Here is a 12,959-nt window from a genome sequence, read left to right on the forward strand (position 1 = left end):
TTAATTTCGTCTTGCGAGGCACCACTGTAAAGGAATACAAAACAGCCTGGTCATTTATAAATATATTTTTGGGCATCCAGCCTAACCTACCCTCAACAAGGGGTTTTGTGAGGGGAAACTACGTCACTTTGCAAACTTAATAGGTTTTGGCCTAGGACACTCATGCCACATAAAAAATGTTGGCCTTTAAGGTACCATGAGATTCTTTGTCGTGCTGGAAACTTACCGGTTCTGCATAAATATACATTATGAATCCTCCTAATGAATCCCCTTACCTGATCCTTATGAACGAAGCCCCAGATTCCAGCAGCCACTTCACAAGCAAACAAGATTACGAGGCATGTGAAAAACTGTGAAGAAAACAGATCAGATAAGAAAAGGAAGTAGTGCTCTCCAGTAACAGAGAATGACTTTGGTAGGAGTGTGCAAATACGTTTAAGGGGGTATCAAGGGTATGAGATTAAAAAGGGTCAATAGTGAACTTCATGAATGGAGAGCCATCACTATCTCACCAGGACAATAGTGGCCTCTTTGAGAAACCACAAATCAATATGTATTCCACATCCCCATACAGTTCAATTCAAAGGGAATGCATTCTGCTTCTGAGTCTTCCATTTAAGGCTGCTGTCTCAGTGTAAACAGTGGCTCAGTTGGCAAGCAATGCTAAATCATGCTTTTGTGTAGGGGTAGGCTCTGCAGATGTTATAGACTACAACTCCCATCAGCCCAAACCAGCATGGCCAATAGTCAGGGATGATGGGAGCTGTAGTCCACAGCATTTGGAGTGAAGCATCAGATTTATGCACTCCCAACTCCTCCACCTGCAGAGTTTAGTTCTGTTTTTAAAGGATCTCAGCTTACTGCTATGTACAAACCAGAAATCCTGTTTTTTGTTTTGTTTTCATAAAGCTCTGGCTAGCTTAATAAGGCAGCTTTATAACTCATGGTTTGAAACTGAATTATGACACTGACTAGAGTCTGTTTTGCAGCAAGGTATTTGGTTCATATGTCACATGAAGCAGAGAGTCTTTAAACACAGAACAGAACTTGGCAGAAGTTCTCTTCTTGGCCATGCAAAGAGGAAGAAAGCAGTGAGGGAGCACAATGTGCTAACACAGCCAGTGACTAGAAAGACCAGGATAAGTAGCACCAGCACAAAACATTGTGCACTAGCATCACAATGCCAGAAGACAATTGCAAACACTCTGGTGTAGCTGAGAAGCCTTGAGAAAAGGCATCCTGTAGCAATACCTCAGCCATTCATGCTCATCCTCTAAAAACCACTGGAACAATGTTATACAGTAGTGTATTTTGGAAAGTTGCAGCAAAATCCCACTACTTTGCAGAAAGTCCTCAGACATTTGTCTACAATGCTCAAGGGACAGTTACGAGCAATTGCTACTGAGCACTTCAAGTGCCAGTGGACGTTTTATATACAGAACAGGAGAAATTACAGTGCTTCCCAGAGGACTTGCAATAGCCTGGCAGAGCACAAGTAACAGAGAAGCCAGGGAGTGACAGCTTCATAAGCAACAACGGGGCAGGAGAGTACATGGGACTGTCCACTGAAGTCTCCAAATTGTGGTACTCTCACAAGTCTCCAATCAATTTACAAATGTAGACCACATGTAAAGGGGTGAGCTTGAGCATTCCCAGGGCAAGATAGGGGTGTTTATGCAATGAATTATAGCAACACAAAAAGGAGGGTACGTATGCACTCCATCATGGGCAAGAAAGAAAATGCAACCTTAAAAAAGGCAAGAGGCTCCCAAGAGGCAATGGTGGTCACCAACTTGGATGGCTTTTCAAGAGGATTAGACAAATACATGCAGGATAAAACTATCCATGGCTACTAGCTATGATGGCTACGTTCTGCTCCCACTGTGGGAGACTTTATGCTCCTGAATACCAGTCACTGGAAACCACAGGAGGGGAAGGGCAGTTGTGCTCAGGTCCTACTTGTAGGCTTCCCACAGGCAGCTGACTGACCACTGGAATAGACAGGCCACTGACTTGAACCAGAAGGCTCTTCTTACATTTTTTTTTCCAAAAGAGCACCACTATAAAACAGGGAGGGTGGCAGCCTTGCGACTTTGTGTTTTTAATGCCATGTGTTTTTAATGCCAGACAAGGTGACGCAGCCAATTAAGTTCCAAGTTTAGGGGTTATTTCCCCTAAAACTGCATTCTGCACATTTCAGGCAGCTTTTCTTTTTTAAATTATTGATTGTGGATCTATTTTCCTGGGGCTTGTTCTCTTTGCTATTTGCAAGAGTTCAGCCTTTGTTTTGATTTTGGTCTTCCCTTGGCAGACATTTACTTTCACACAGCACTGACATAATTTTAAAGCAGGGCCAGGCAACCAGCAGCTCTCAGGCCTTGTTTCAAAAGGCCCGTGTGAGCAATCCACCCAGGGCTCTGGCAAGAGTGATCTGTCCCACCCTTGGCAGCCTGCTGGGTAGAGAGGATGAGAGGGAAGGAGGCAGACAGAGAGAGAACATGAATCTCAGAGCGCTTCATGAACCAGGCAAATACTACTGTCTCATTTTGTACTAGGACATACTGCTGTTCTCTAGGAGGACAAGGCAATCTTACACAAATAATAATTTAATATTTGGGTAATTTAGATACCTAGAGATACAATAACTAAACCAGGCATGCTTGGCTTTCCCTTTGACACTGAGGAACATAGTGGCACTATGCTGAGCACCCTTGGGATTTAGATGGTACCACGGAAGTCTTTCACAGACATAAATTGGGATCAAATAAATTGCAGGAGGATTCTACAGTTTCCCCATTTCTTCTGGACAAAAGCTGCCAGCTAAACAGGACCAAAAGTGCACTTAAACCACAGATATGCTTGTCCCCTCAATGGACACCAACCCTTTCTACTGTTGGGTTGGTATTAAGGGAAAAGGTAAGGAAGTAAAAATGGTATCTTACTGTTCCAAGAAGGCACTGTGACTCCTGAATGGCACCATAGCAGCCCAGGAAACCGACAAACATCATCACTGCTCCAACAGCAATCAGGATGTAGATTCCTGCCAGGGAAGACAAAAGGAAGGCACAGGCATCAACGAAGGAAGTCTGATCAGAAACAGCTTGCGATCAGGGATGTGCATTTGTTTAATCCAGAACACCACCACTCTGCTCACACCAGCAGGGGAGAAAGGGGGGGGGCAGGCAAAGCCAGCCTGGAGCTGTAGTAGCAATTGAACCCACACCCATCAAGTGGGGCTAGCTCAGGATCCATTGGGTCAGTTTTTCCCTGGCCCCAGAACATCCCGTTTTGTGGCTTCCCATGGGCTACTGCCAGCAAGAAGCCTGTCAGTGGGTGAAACAGGAAGCTTTGCAATAGCAGAGTGAAGATAGTGTCTGTGGGCAGAGGCCAGAACAGATGGTTTGGATGGGGCCAAGAAAGATGGTGGCATGGGTACCTTTATTTTTGTTAACACGCCACTTTTGGATCTGTGCATGCAGATTAAAAAGTATTGGCATGCTATTTTTTCAACACAAGTGAACCAATATTTCAGGCATGATTGGTCAAATTTCTGAATCCTTTTAGTAGTTGCATCCTCTTTCTTGATTTCTGGTGGTTTCCTCTTCAATGAAGCTTGTGGTTGATACTGAACAAGAGGGCAAGTCATCGTTATTTATGCCTGTGTTTTGTTACCAAAAGAGCCCACCCTGGGTCAGCAGGGGGATACTGCAGATAGTTTTCACTCAGGTCCACATATGCAAATAAGGGATGGAAAGTGACGTTCAGTGATTGGATAGTTACAGAAAGTTGTTACAGTTGCGTTGTACTGGAGCTCTATATAAGCAGGCTGGCTGAACCCTTCAGTTCAGTTCTCTTCTGGCCTGTGAATAAACAAGAGCTGTTTGAAGAATCGCTGTGTCGTCTGATATGTTCACCCACAACATAACAGTTGCATCCTCTTTCTTGATTTCTGGTGGTTTCCTCTTCAATGAAGCTTGTGGTTGATACTGAACAAGAGGGCAATGCATCATTATTTATTCCTGTGTTTTGTTACCAAAAGAGCCTTTCATCACTTTCTATAATGTTCACCTTCTCATTTCACTGCTGCCATTTTCTCTCCCTTTTTCTGTTTTTCTTTTCTGTACCCATATGAAGGGTGCTTCTAAGTTCATTGTGCTTAGATGTGATCAGGAATCCTGAACAATCGGGGACCCAACCATGGGGAGGATTCTAATCATTCTCACCAGAACTTACCTGAAAGACCCCTTTCATACCTTTGCAATGAATGCCTAAATCTAGCTTCTCAGTTCAATATAAGCAGCAGAAAGAGGGATGAACTAGCTGGGCCAGCACCAGCCCACAATAATTCAGGGTGCACCACAGAACATGCCCCAGAATCCTCTTTGACATAGCAGCTTCAAATAGGCTCGTTGGCAGTTGAGTCACCATAAAAAGGGTTCTGCAGTGGCCGAAAGTTTTGAACACCACCATTCAAGAGAATCAGGATGAAGCCAGCATGTTATGAGAGATAAAAATGAAACTGTATGATCAACAATAACGTTCCTCTTTATAAATTTCCATGCTACTAACTGGTAACTTAATCAAAAGTCATGGCTGGTTTGCTAGGGAAAGAATGGGGTGGGGGTTATACTTATCCCTGAAAGCAACAGTGCAGCATCAAAGAGTCCTATAGCAATATATAAGGTAAAGTTAAAGGGACCCCTGACCATTATGTCCAGTCGTGGCCGACTCTGGGGTTACGGTGCTCATCTCGCTTTATTGGCCAAGGGAGCTGGCATACAGCTTCCGGGTCATGTGGCCAGCATGACTAAGCCGCTTGTGGTGAACCAGAGCAGCGCATGGAAACGCCGTTTATCTTCCCACCGGAGCGGTACCTATTTATCTACTTGCACTTTGACGTGCTTTCGAACTGCTATCTTGGCAGGAACAGGGACCGAGCAATGGGAGCTCACCCCGTCACAGGGATTCGAACCACCGACCTTCTGATTGACAAGCCCTAGGCTCTGTGGTTTAACCCACAGCGGAAGTTCTAAAAGGATATGTCAAGAACTCCCAGCACCTTGTTAACTGCTGACAATGAAACACCCTAAATCTGACTGTGCCTACAGAATGCCAGCCATGAAGAAAGCCAGCTTGTTACAGAAACTGTCCTAAACTGACAACCTGCCAAGCGCTTGACACAGATGGTGGAGAGGTGGGAGGCAAACTGCTTGCTACTGTAAAACACAGAGTGGGGGGGTGGGGGTGGGAGGGCAGAACTTTACAGTCATATAAACCTGAAGGCTTGTTATAAAACAGAAGATGTCTTTCCATCCCATTTGTTGTGAAGTAACATTCTTCAGAGGGAAAGGAGCTCTGCTTTTAATCTAGATTGGGTTCAAGATGAGAAATGGCAGCCAGCCAATACTAGAGAGGTCTTATGTGGGCCAGGAGGCATCGATCTAATAGGAATGGCATAAACTCACTGTCAGGTAGATCGGCAGGAGGCCAGAGGAGAGACAAGGAACCCCACACAAAGACCTTACACAAAAGCTTTCGCAAGCTGCACAATTACTAGTGGTGCCCCGCAAGACGAATGCCTGGCAAGACGGAAAACCTACTAGACGAAAGGGTTTTCCGTTTTGGAGGTGCTTCGCAAAACGAATTTCCTATGGGCTTGCTTCGCAAGACGAAAATGTCTTGCGAGTTCCTGCGGGTTTTTTCCCCTCCCCCCCTTTTTCCCAAGCCGCTAAGCCGCTTATCAGCTGATCCTAAGCCGCTAAGCTGCTTAACAGCTGATCCGCTAAGCCGCTTATCAGCTGATCTGCTAAGCCGCTAAACCGCTGATCCGCTAAGCCACTTATCAGCTGATCCGCTAAGCCCGCTAATAGCGCTAATCCGCTAAGCCGCTAATGGGCTTGCTTCGCAAGACGGAAAAACCGCAAGACGAAGAGAGTCGCGGAACAGATTCTTTTCATCTTGCGAGGCACCACTGTATTTTGGGGGTGTGCAGCTGAAGATTTATTTTATTTTTTGTTAAAAAAAGGGGAGAGGAATGCCAAAACAAAGACAGAAGGTCATCTGTTAGTACTAAGGTTTAATCTCTCCTGTATCAGATCATGAAGAAACAAGTAGATTAAGTAGCCGCTTTCCCCCAATAAAATTATCACCTCCAGGCAGAAAAACACCTTTCTAGATAATGCAAATATCTGCAATGAGCACAGAACCAGGCACTGGTGCTATCATTACCAAGCTGCACTATGTAAGGTAGCTCTTTATGGCGTTCTGTAAAAAACACTATCCAGGTGTTTCTAGTAAAAGCCTTCCCTAGCCCTTCTTGAAAACACCAGGGCCTGAACCTGCAACCTTAAGGATGCAAAGCCTACACTCCTAATACGGAGCTGTGGTTTCCTACTCCTGCCTTACTGGGAGGAGGAGACCTACAGAAAAATCTCCCCTTTCCCCTAGCTGTGCCCTGGCCCTGTGAATTAAGAACTTTCTAGAAAGAGATGCTTTCGGTTTGTAGAACTGTTACTCCTGCATTCCAGTCCCAAAACTCATTTTCTTGAAAAGCAAGTGCCACCCATTTCAACAAGACCTGCCCTCAAGCAGCCATGTTTAGGACTTCAGCGTGGAGAAAGATGAGCTATTACAACCCCAGCAAGGAAACAGCTGAAAGCCAGTGGCTTTCCAGTGCCAGGATGTCTGCATTACTAACATTTGTTTTGTGAATCACTGTTAATTACATAATTATCACTGTTTATGCATTTCATTTTCCCGACCTCATTGTTCACACTCTTTATCCACACCCCCCCCCAAACCATGTGTATATATGCGGTTGCTAACATGTCTTCCCGTTCATCATTCATTTATCCCACACTTTTGTGCATTTCTCTGTGATTTTCCTCACCACATATTCAGTGTGTGTGTGTGTGTGTGTGTGTGTGTGTATTTAGTGCATTTGTTGTGCTAGGGCAACAGGGAACTTTAATTGTGCAAACCTAAAGTTAACCTAAATCCATCCCACAAAATAGTGACAGCCTGGAGGCACCCCAAGTCTTAAACATTCAACAAGACTCTTGTTTGCACACTGGAAAGGCATCGGCACGCAGCTCCTCCTGACCACCTCAAATTTCTTTGGCATAATTCACAGAAAAGAATAATTCAGGCAGTTAGACTCGAGGAGTTTTCCAATACTCAGTGACTTCATCCTCCTCTTTCTTGACAGGCACCCAAGAGAGTGGAAGCTGTTCCATCGTAAGCAGTGGGATGGAGAGTGGGAAAGAAGTGTGATAATGGAACTGAAGTCAGAAAGCAATAAAATGATTGAGAAGCCTTTGGGAGAAAAGCCAGATTCATTCTAAGACACAGACAGACAGCCTTTATTGAGTTTCTCTTTGTCCCGGAGAGCCAGAGCCAAATAGACAACTGGAGGCAAATAAGAGTGGGACTATTCTATGAAGTTTTAAAATGAAAACAACAACAAACCTCCCAAGCAGACAGACAATGGCCCCTTGTATCCAACTAAACTGAATTCAGCAAAGTAGAAACTCCTTTTAAGAAAATGTAGCAGTGTAGATTTAATGACATGAGATAAGCCACTTGCATCTGCAACATCTGAGCTTGTGGGGAGCATCTCTCTCTCTCCCCCCGAGACTAACCTCTTTATATTGGACACTCTACAGTGAAGAAGTTGTTTTCTCTGCAGGGTAAGTGCTGAGAGTTCACTCTGTGTATGGAACTCCATAAGCAGTTCTGGAGAGTTGGGTTGGTCAGCACTGCGTTTCCTTTTTCAGAGAAGAGTAAAACAAAAGACCCCTTCTTGAACCTTCAGTAACTGGGGTGTCTTCCAAATCTCTCTTGGAGCCACCCAATCATTTGAATGCAGACAAATGCTGTTCCATTGAGACACATTTCCTTTATGACCAAACCTTCATTAGAGTCATACTTGTCTCTTGTCAAAAATTGCTTGGCACCTCCCCCCCCCCCCCGCAAACAAACTGTGTTGTACAACCATTTATTGAAGAGCTACACTTCTGGTGACAGGTGAAACTGCATCTGCCATCAGGATTAGCTCGCACAACTGGGTTTTTAGGATCAGAGCCAAAACCTAGGGTGTGAAGACAGATCCATCTCCTCAGTCTTCAGCCCAGAAAACAGGCAATAAATGCATCCAAAGAAACTCTTGGAATGCTGGAGTCATCTGGCTATATCTCTTCCTGCTCACACCTGCCAATTTCACTACCTGTTGTTGTCAAACAGACAAGAGAAGGAACAAGGCAAAGTTTAGGAAGAGCACTATCTTTTATTTCCTGACCACATTCTTACTCTTTTCATGTTTTACAGGCAACATAATAAAAAAAAGGGAACATGCAATGATTTCTGAGAGGGGTAGTGTGGCTAGAGCCCAAGTTTGATTTCTTCTTAAACTGTGGAGCCTGGGAACTTAAGAAGAATGGGATAGGAAAATATGTGGCAGCAAGATTGCTAGGACCATCTTGGCCATCTCTTAGTGCAGACCCAGGTTACGTAGCCTGAGCTTCCATAGCTGCCACTCATCATGAGCCACCATTGACAGGATTGGCAGCAACAGCAGCAGATATGTTCCATGCTTATGATAATATTTTATTCTCGTTAATTGTGCTGTTTTAAATATGCATTTTATATTTGATTTCCTTTAGTAATGTTTCCTTTCAGGTTTTTCTTAGAAAACTTTGCTGTGTTAAATGTGCATTCTGTGGTTGACCTGCTTTGTAATATTCTGTTTTGAAATCCTTAAGATAATATTTTAGTTTCCTGTTAACTATGTTCCTTTGAATGGATATACTTTGCATTTGACATTCTCTAGGAATGTTTTATTCTGGATTGTTTTATTTGATGTTTTAATGTGTTGTAAAGCGCTGTTTGTTTCTTAAAAATATAAAGTGATAAAGAAATGAAATTAATACTATGACTACCACTATTATAGGTTAAGTTTTTTCCTTCACTTAACCAGGACATTTCCTCCAAGTACTAGAACCAGGGACTGTAATAAGTCTTTTACACAGAAACTCCCCATATAGTTGTAGTGATCCACACCCTGAATACAGGTAACTACTCCAGCCTTCTCAAGTGATACAAGTAGGAGTAGGAGAAAAGTCTACTCTCCTTGCTTTCCCCTGCCTTCCTGAGAAGAACTTTTTACACTACATGGAGCCTATCTTGTACCAAAAGAATGCTATCTGGCAGGAAATCATTCCAGATGTTCTCTGGAGAATCTCACATCGTGAGTACTCCTCCTCCAGTAACTCTCCCTACCCGCCGTAGCTCCATGAGAAAAAAGACAAAACTCTGAAGCCAAACTTTCTGCACTTTAGGTAAAAGTATACAATCCCCTTGCTATTGTGGGATCACAATGTAATTCCAACAAACTGATTAGGAGGTCTCTCTCTGTACACAAAGACACATGAGGGGAAAAAAGGGAAATAATAAATTTGGAGTGTATACTAAAAAAGCATCAGTGGAGAATTTATAGGATCCCTTCTAAGGTCATGCATGTGTGTGTGTGTGTGTGTGTGTGTGTGTGTACCTTAAGTTCAAAAAAGTGACGGAAATTGCAAGATGGGCAGACATACTGAGGGAGGGCACATGTCCTTCAGCAGCTCAGCTGAGTGGGAGCAGTCAGCAGCTCTCTTATTTTGGACTCTGTGCTATTTGCATACTCTTTCAGATTCATTTGCTGTCTCTTTTCTTGGTGAAAGGGGAGAGAAGATGGGAAGTCCCTGCCAAGGAGGAGGTGGAAAGTCCCTGCTTCTACTTCTTTATGAGAAGAACTTTGGTTATTTTGTGGTCATGAACAAGTTCTGCATATTGCTGCAGCTGCAATGGCAAAGTCAAGCCCAGCCATGGGGAAGACCTCCCAGGGATCTGGTGTTCTCTGACTACTAAGAGTCAGCCCTGGACAGTCCAAGTAGTCAGCTCTGGAGAAAAGCCTGAAATTCAAGTCTTCCTGAAACCAACCAACTGATTAGAAGAGCTACATTTTTAAAGAAAAATGAAAAAAGAAAGTTGTTCTTAATGTTTCACGGGTTTTTAGACTGGATGCATTGTTTTACAATGGATGCATTGCCCAGAACTCCATGTTCAGCCCAGAGGAGCCAAGGGGGAAGAGTGTTGCAAAACTGACTAATCAAAGGAAAAGTCTATTTAGAAATAATACGTACAGGGTGTAGGAAGGTCAAAGGAAGGTGGAAAAGGAGCATGAAGTAAATCGATACTGGGAAGCTATTTAGTCCAACAACAGTTATGTTGCATCTATGTGTCTAAAACAGGACCCTCTTATATAATCTGTCTCAGAGTGGTTTAACCATCAATCCCTCTCCCCAAGGAACTCTGGGAACTGTGGCTCTGTGAGGGGAAGAGGGGTCTCTTAACAACTCTCAGCACCCTTAACAAATCACAGTTCCCAGGATTCTTTGGAGGGGGGGCGGCGGTAGCCATGACTGGTTAAAATTGTCTAATTCTACTTTAAATGTATGGTACATACTCATTTTCTTTTACTTTCTTGCATGCCCTCTAGCTGTTCAAACCAACCCATGAAGATATTAGTCAATTCTGGGGCAAACTTACAACCCACCACTGATCTTTAAATCTGTCATGCTCCCCTACAAAACTATGGATTGAATTTGTTTTCTTCTGTAACATGGGAGCCAAGAACACCTGTATCTCTAGCTTTCTGGTGATGGAGAAGCAGGCAGTGAGTAGCCTAGCTTTTCTTAGCCTTTTCCTACCAAGCTTGCTGATTCTGTTTGCTGTTCCTGTCTGGTGGGTTGCAGTTGCCTAAGAAGGAAACAACCCACCCCCAAGGAAAATGCTATGTGTACAAGCAGTCTCAGAATAGTACAGGCCGACTGGGGTGGAGCTTTCCTTGGCTGGGTGGAGAGCACTGCTCAGCTCCCTTAAGTCAAGTGTCTGGACCTTGGTAGTGCATCCTTCCAGAGGATAGCTTCCCCTTTGGCAACCCCCCAAAGGTAGCAGCTCCTTAAGCAAGGACTCTTAGGGCAGGGCGAGTAGGGCTGAGAAGCAGGGACAGCCCAAACCTTGATGACACACATACAGCTCTCACCCCCAGATCATTCAAGGGAGAAATTCCTTAAATAAAAATGACTCCCAAGCCAAGTTTCCTCTGTAACAGGGGTAACAAGTGCGGTTCAGGTCTTGTTCGATTACAACAGCCATTTTTCCCTGTGCTGGCTGGAGCTGATGAGAGCAGAGATATTGGAGTCCAGTCCTTCTCTTCCAGGGCTGCTTCTACATTTGTCACCAGGGGGACATATAAAACACATGGAAACCATAATTCAGCACTATCAGCTGTGAATGCATTTTGCAATTCAAAGCCAGGATATTTCTGTCTTATAACCAGAGTTCATAAAGTTGTTTGCATCTACCTTCTAAGCCCCACTGAATTCACTGTGATAAATATGCTTATGCATTGATGCATCTGACGTTGAAACCAGAGCAATTTAAAAAAGAACCAGTAGAAATAGGATGAAAGGAAATGGGTGTTAGGAAATAGAGGCCCATTGCTTCAAGTCTGCATCTGCACTCCAAATGCCTTTAAAAAAATAAATAAATCTAAAAGTTAGAAATAATTTTAGCCACCCAACTATTTGGGATATCCATAGCATAAAAATGTTTTGCAGCTAGCATGCCTCATGGAGTAACGATTTGGTGCTGTGACACAGAGCCAGGTGTGCAGGGTCTGGAAAAAACAACAGGGAAAGCAACAAGCTGCTGCAGGATACTCTTGCACTTACTATAGGGGTCTAGCACCTATGGAGTACATGGCATGTGTCCACTGGGATCCATAACTGACCGGCTGTATAGACCTGAACAAGAACCAGAATCAACCAAGGCACCATGCCAATTTAAACAAGCAGTCAAAGCAAATTGTTGGGAGAAAATACTAGGAGGATGCATCTTCATGACAGGTTATATATATTCTGGCAGGGGCAGAGAGACACCCTGATCTCAAGCTTTTTTATCAGCTGGGGGATACATTAACCAAGACCGCAGCTACTGCCCATTGTAGCAATGGCTTCGTAGCCAGATACCACTGTGGAAAGGCCTTGGGACTGTATCATCAGTGGTAAAGCTTCTCCTTTTCTGCCCTCATCCGCCACCCTTCATTTCACATCGCTGCCCGGCCCTTCCCTCTTCCACTCCCAGGAGAAGGAACTCTTCTTCTCTTCTTTCTCTAGCTGACAGTAAACAGGCACCGTGGCACGAAGGCCCAGCCTTCACAGCCAGAGCTGCAGTGGAAGGAGGGGGCGGGGAAACCACACACACACACACACACACACACACACACACACACACACACACCCCTCCTGCTAGCATTGAAAAAGACATCCAGCTGCTCCACTCACTCTGCCAAGATGGAATGAGGAGCTGCCGAAGAACAAACACAGAAAGCAGCATAGGGGTGGGAGGCTTCTCTGCAGCCAGGCAGGGAGCTCCATTTCTGAGAAGGGAGATGCAGCCACCCCGCACAGACACACCCAGCACACACACCACAAATGTCTGCCCCTAGTCGGCTCCTAATCCTCACAGCTGCCTGTTGCTTCCCACTCACTCCGCACTGCATCCTCCATCCCTGGCTCGTAAGGGCTTTGGCAAAAGTGATCGCACTGAGCTGCTGCTCCTCCTCCTCCCCAGTTATTACTTCCTCGCCACTGTGCTGATCTCAGTACACTACAAACCCACTCCCTCAAAATGGTCGCTTCAGAGGCCATCTCATGTAGGCAAAGCCAGCTATCAAAACACGGCTTGTTAGCAGCACAGGGCTGGTAGCAGGCTGCACACTCTACCCTGAAAGTTAATGCTGTCTTCTCTCCCTTATAGCCCAAGGCTCCGATGGAACTTAAAAACCACAGGATTCAGCAGAGGGAACATACAGTACTCCTTGAAAGCTCAGCTTTTATTTTTTAAACATTTCTAGA

At 44.5% G+C, this 12,959-nt stretch overlaps 1 protein-coding gene across 1 annotated transcript in view; it reads right to left on the reverse strand.

The window, feature by feature from the left end:
* Positions 1-12,959, reverse strand: part of CD81 (CD81 molecule) — a 58,548-nt gene that overhangs the window by 16,199 nt on the left and 29,390 nt on the right. Inside the window, exons 3-4 of the mRNA XM_081205749.1 lie at positions 2,943-3,040; positions 276-350 (exon numbers count right to left, since the gene is read on the reverse strand). Coding sequence (XP_081061875.1) covers positions 276-350; positions 2,943-3,040 — 173 coding nt within the window. The remainder of the gene's footprint in view (positions 1-275; positions 351-2,942; positions 3,041-12,959) is intronic.

This window comes from Podarcis bocagei, assembly GCF_964188305.1.
Source record: "Podarcis bocagei genome assembly, chromosome: 1".
Lineage (NCBI taxonomy): Eukaryota > Metazoa > Chordata > Lepidosauria > Squamata > Lacertidae > Podarcis > Podarcis bocagei.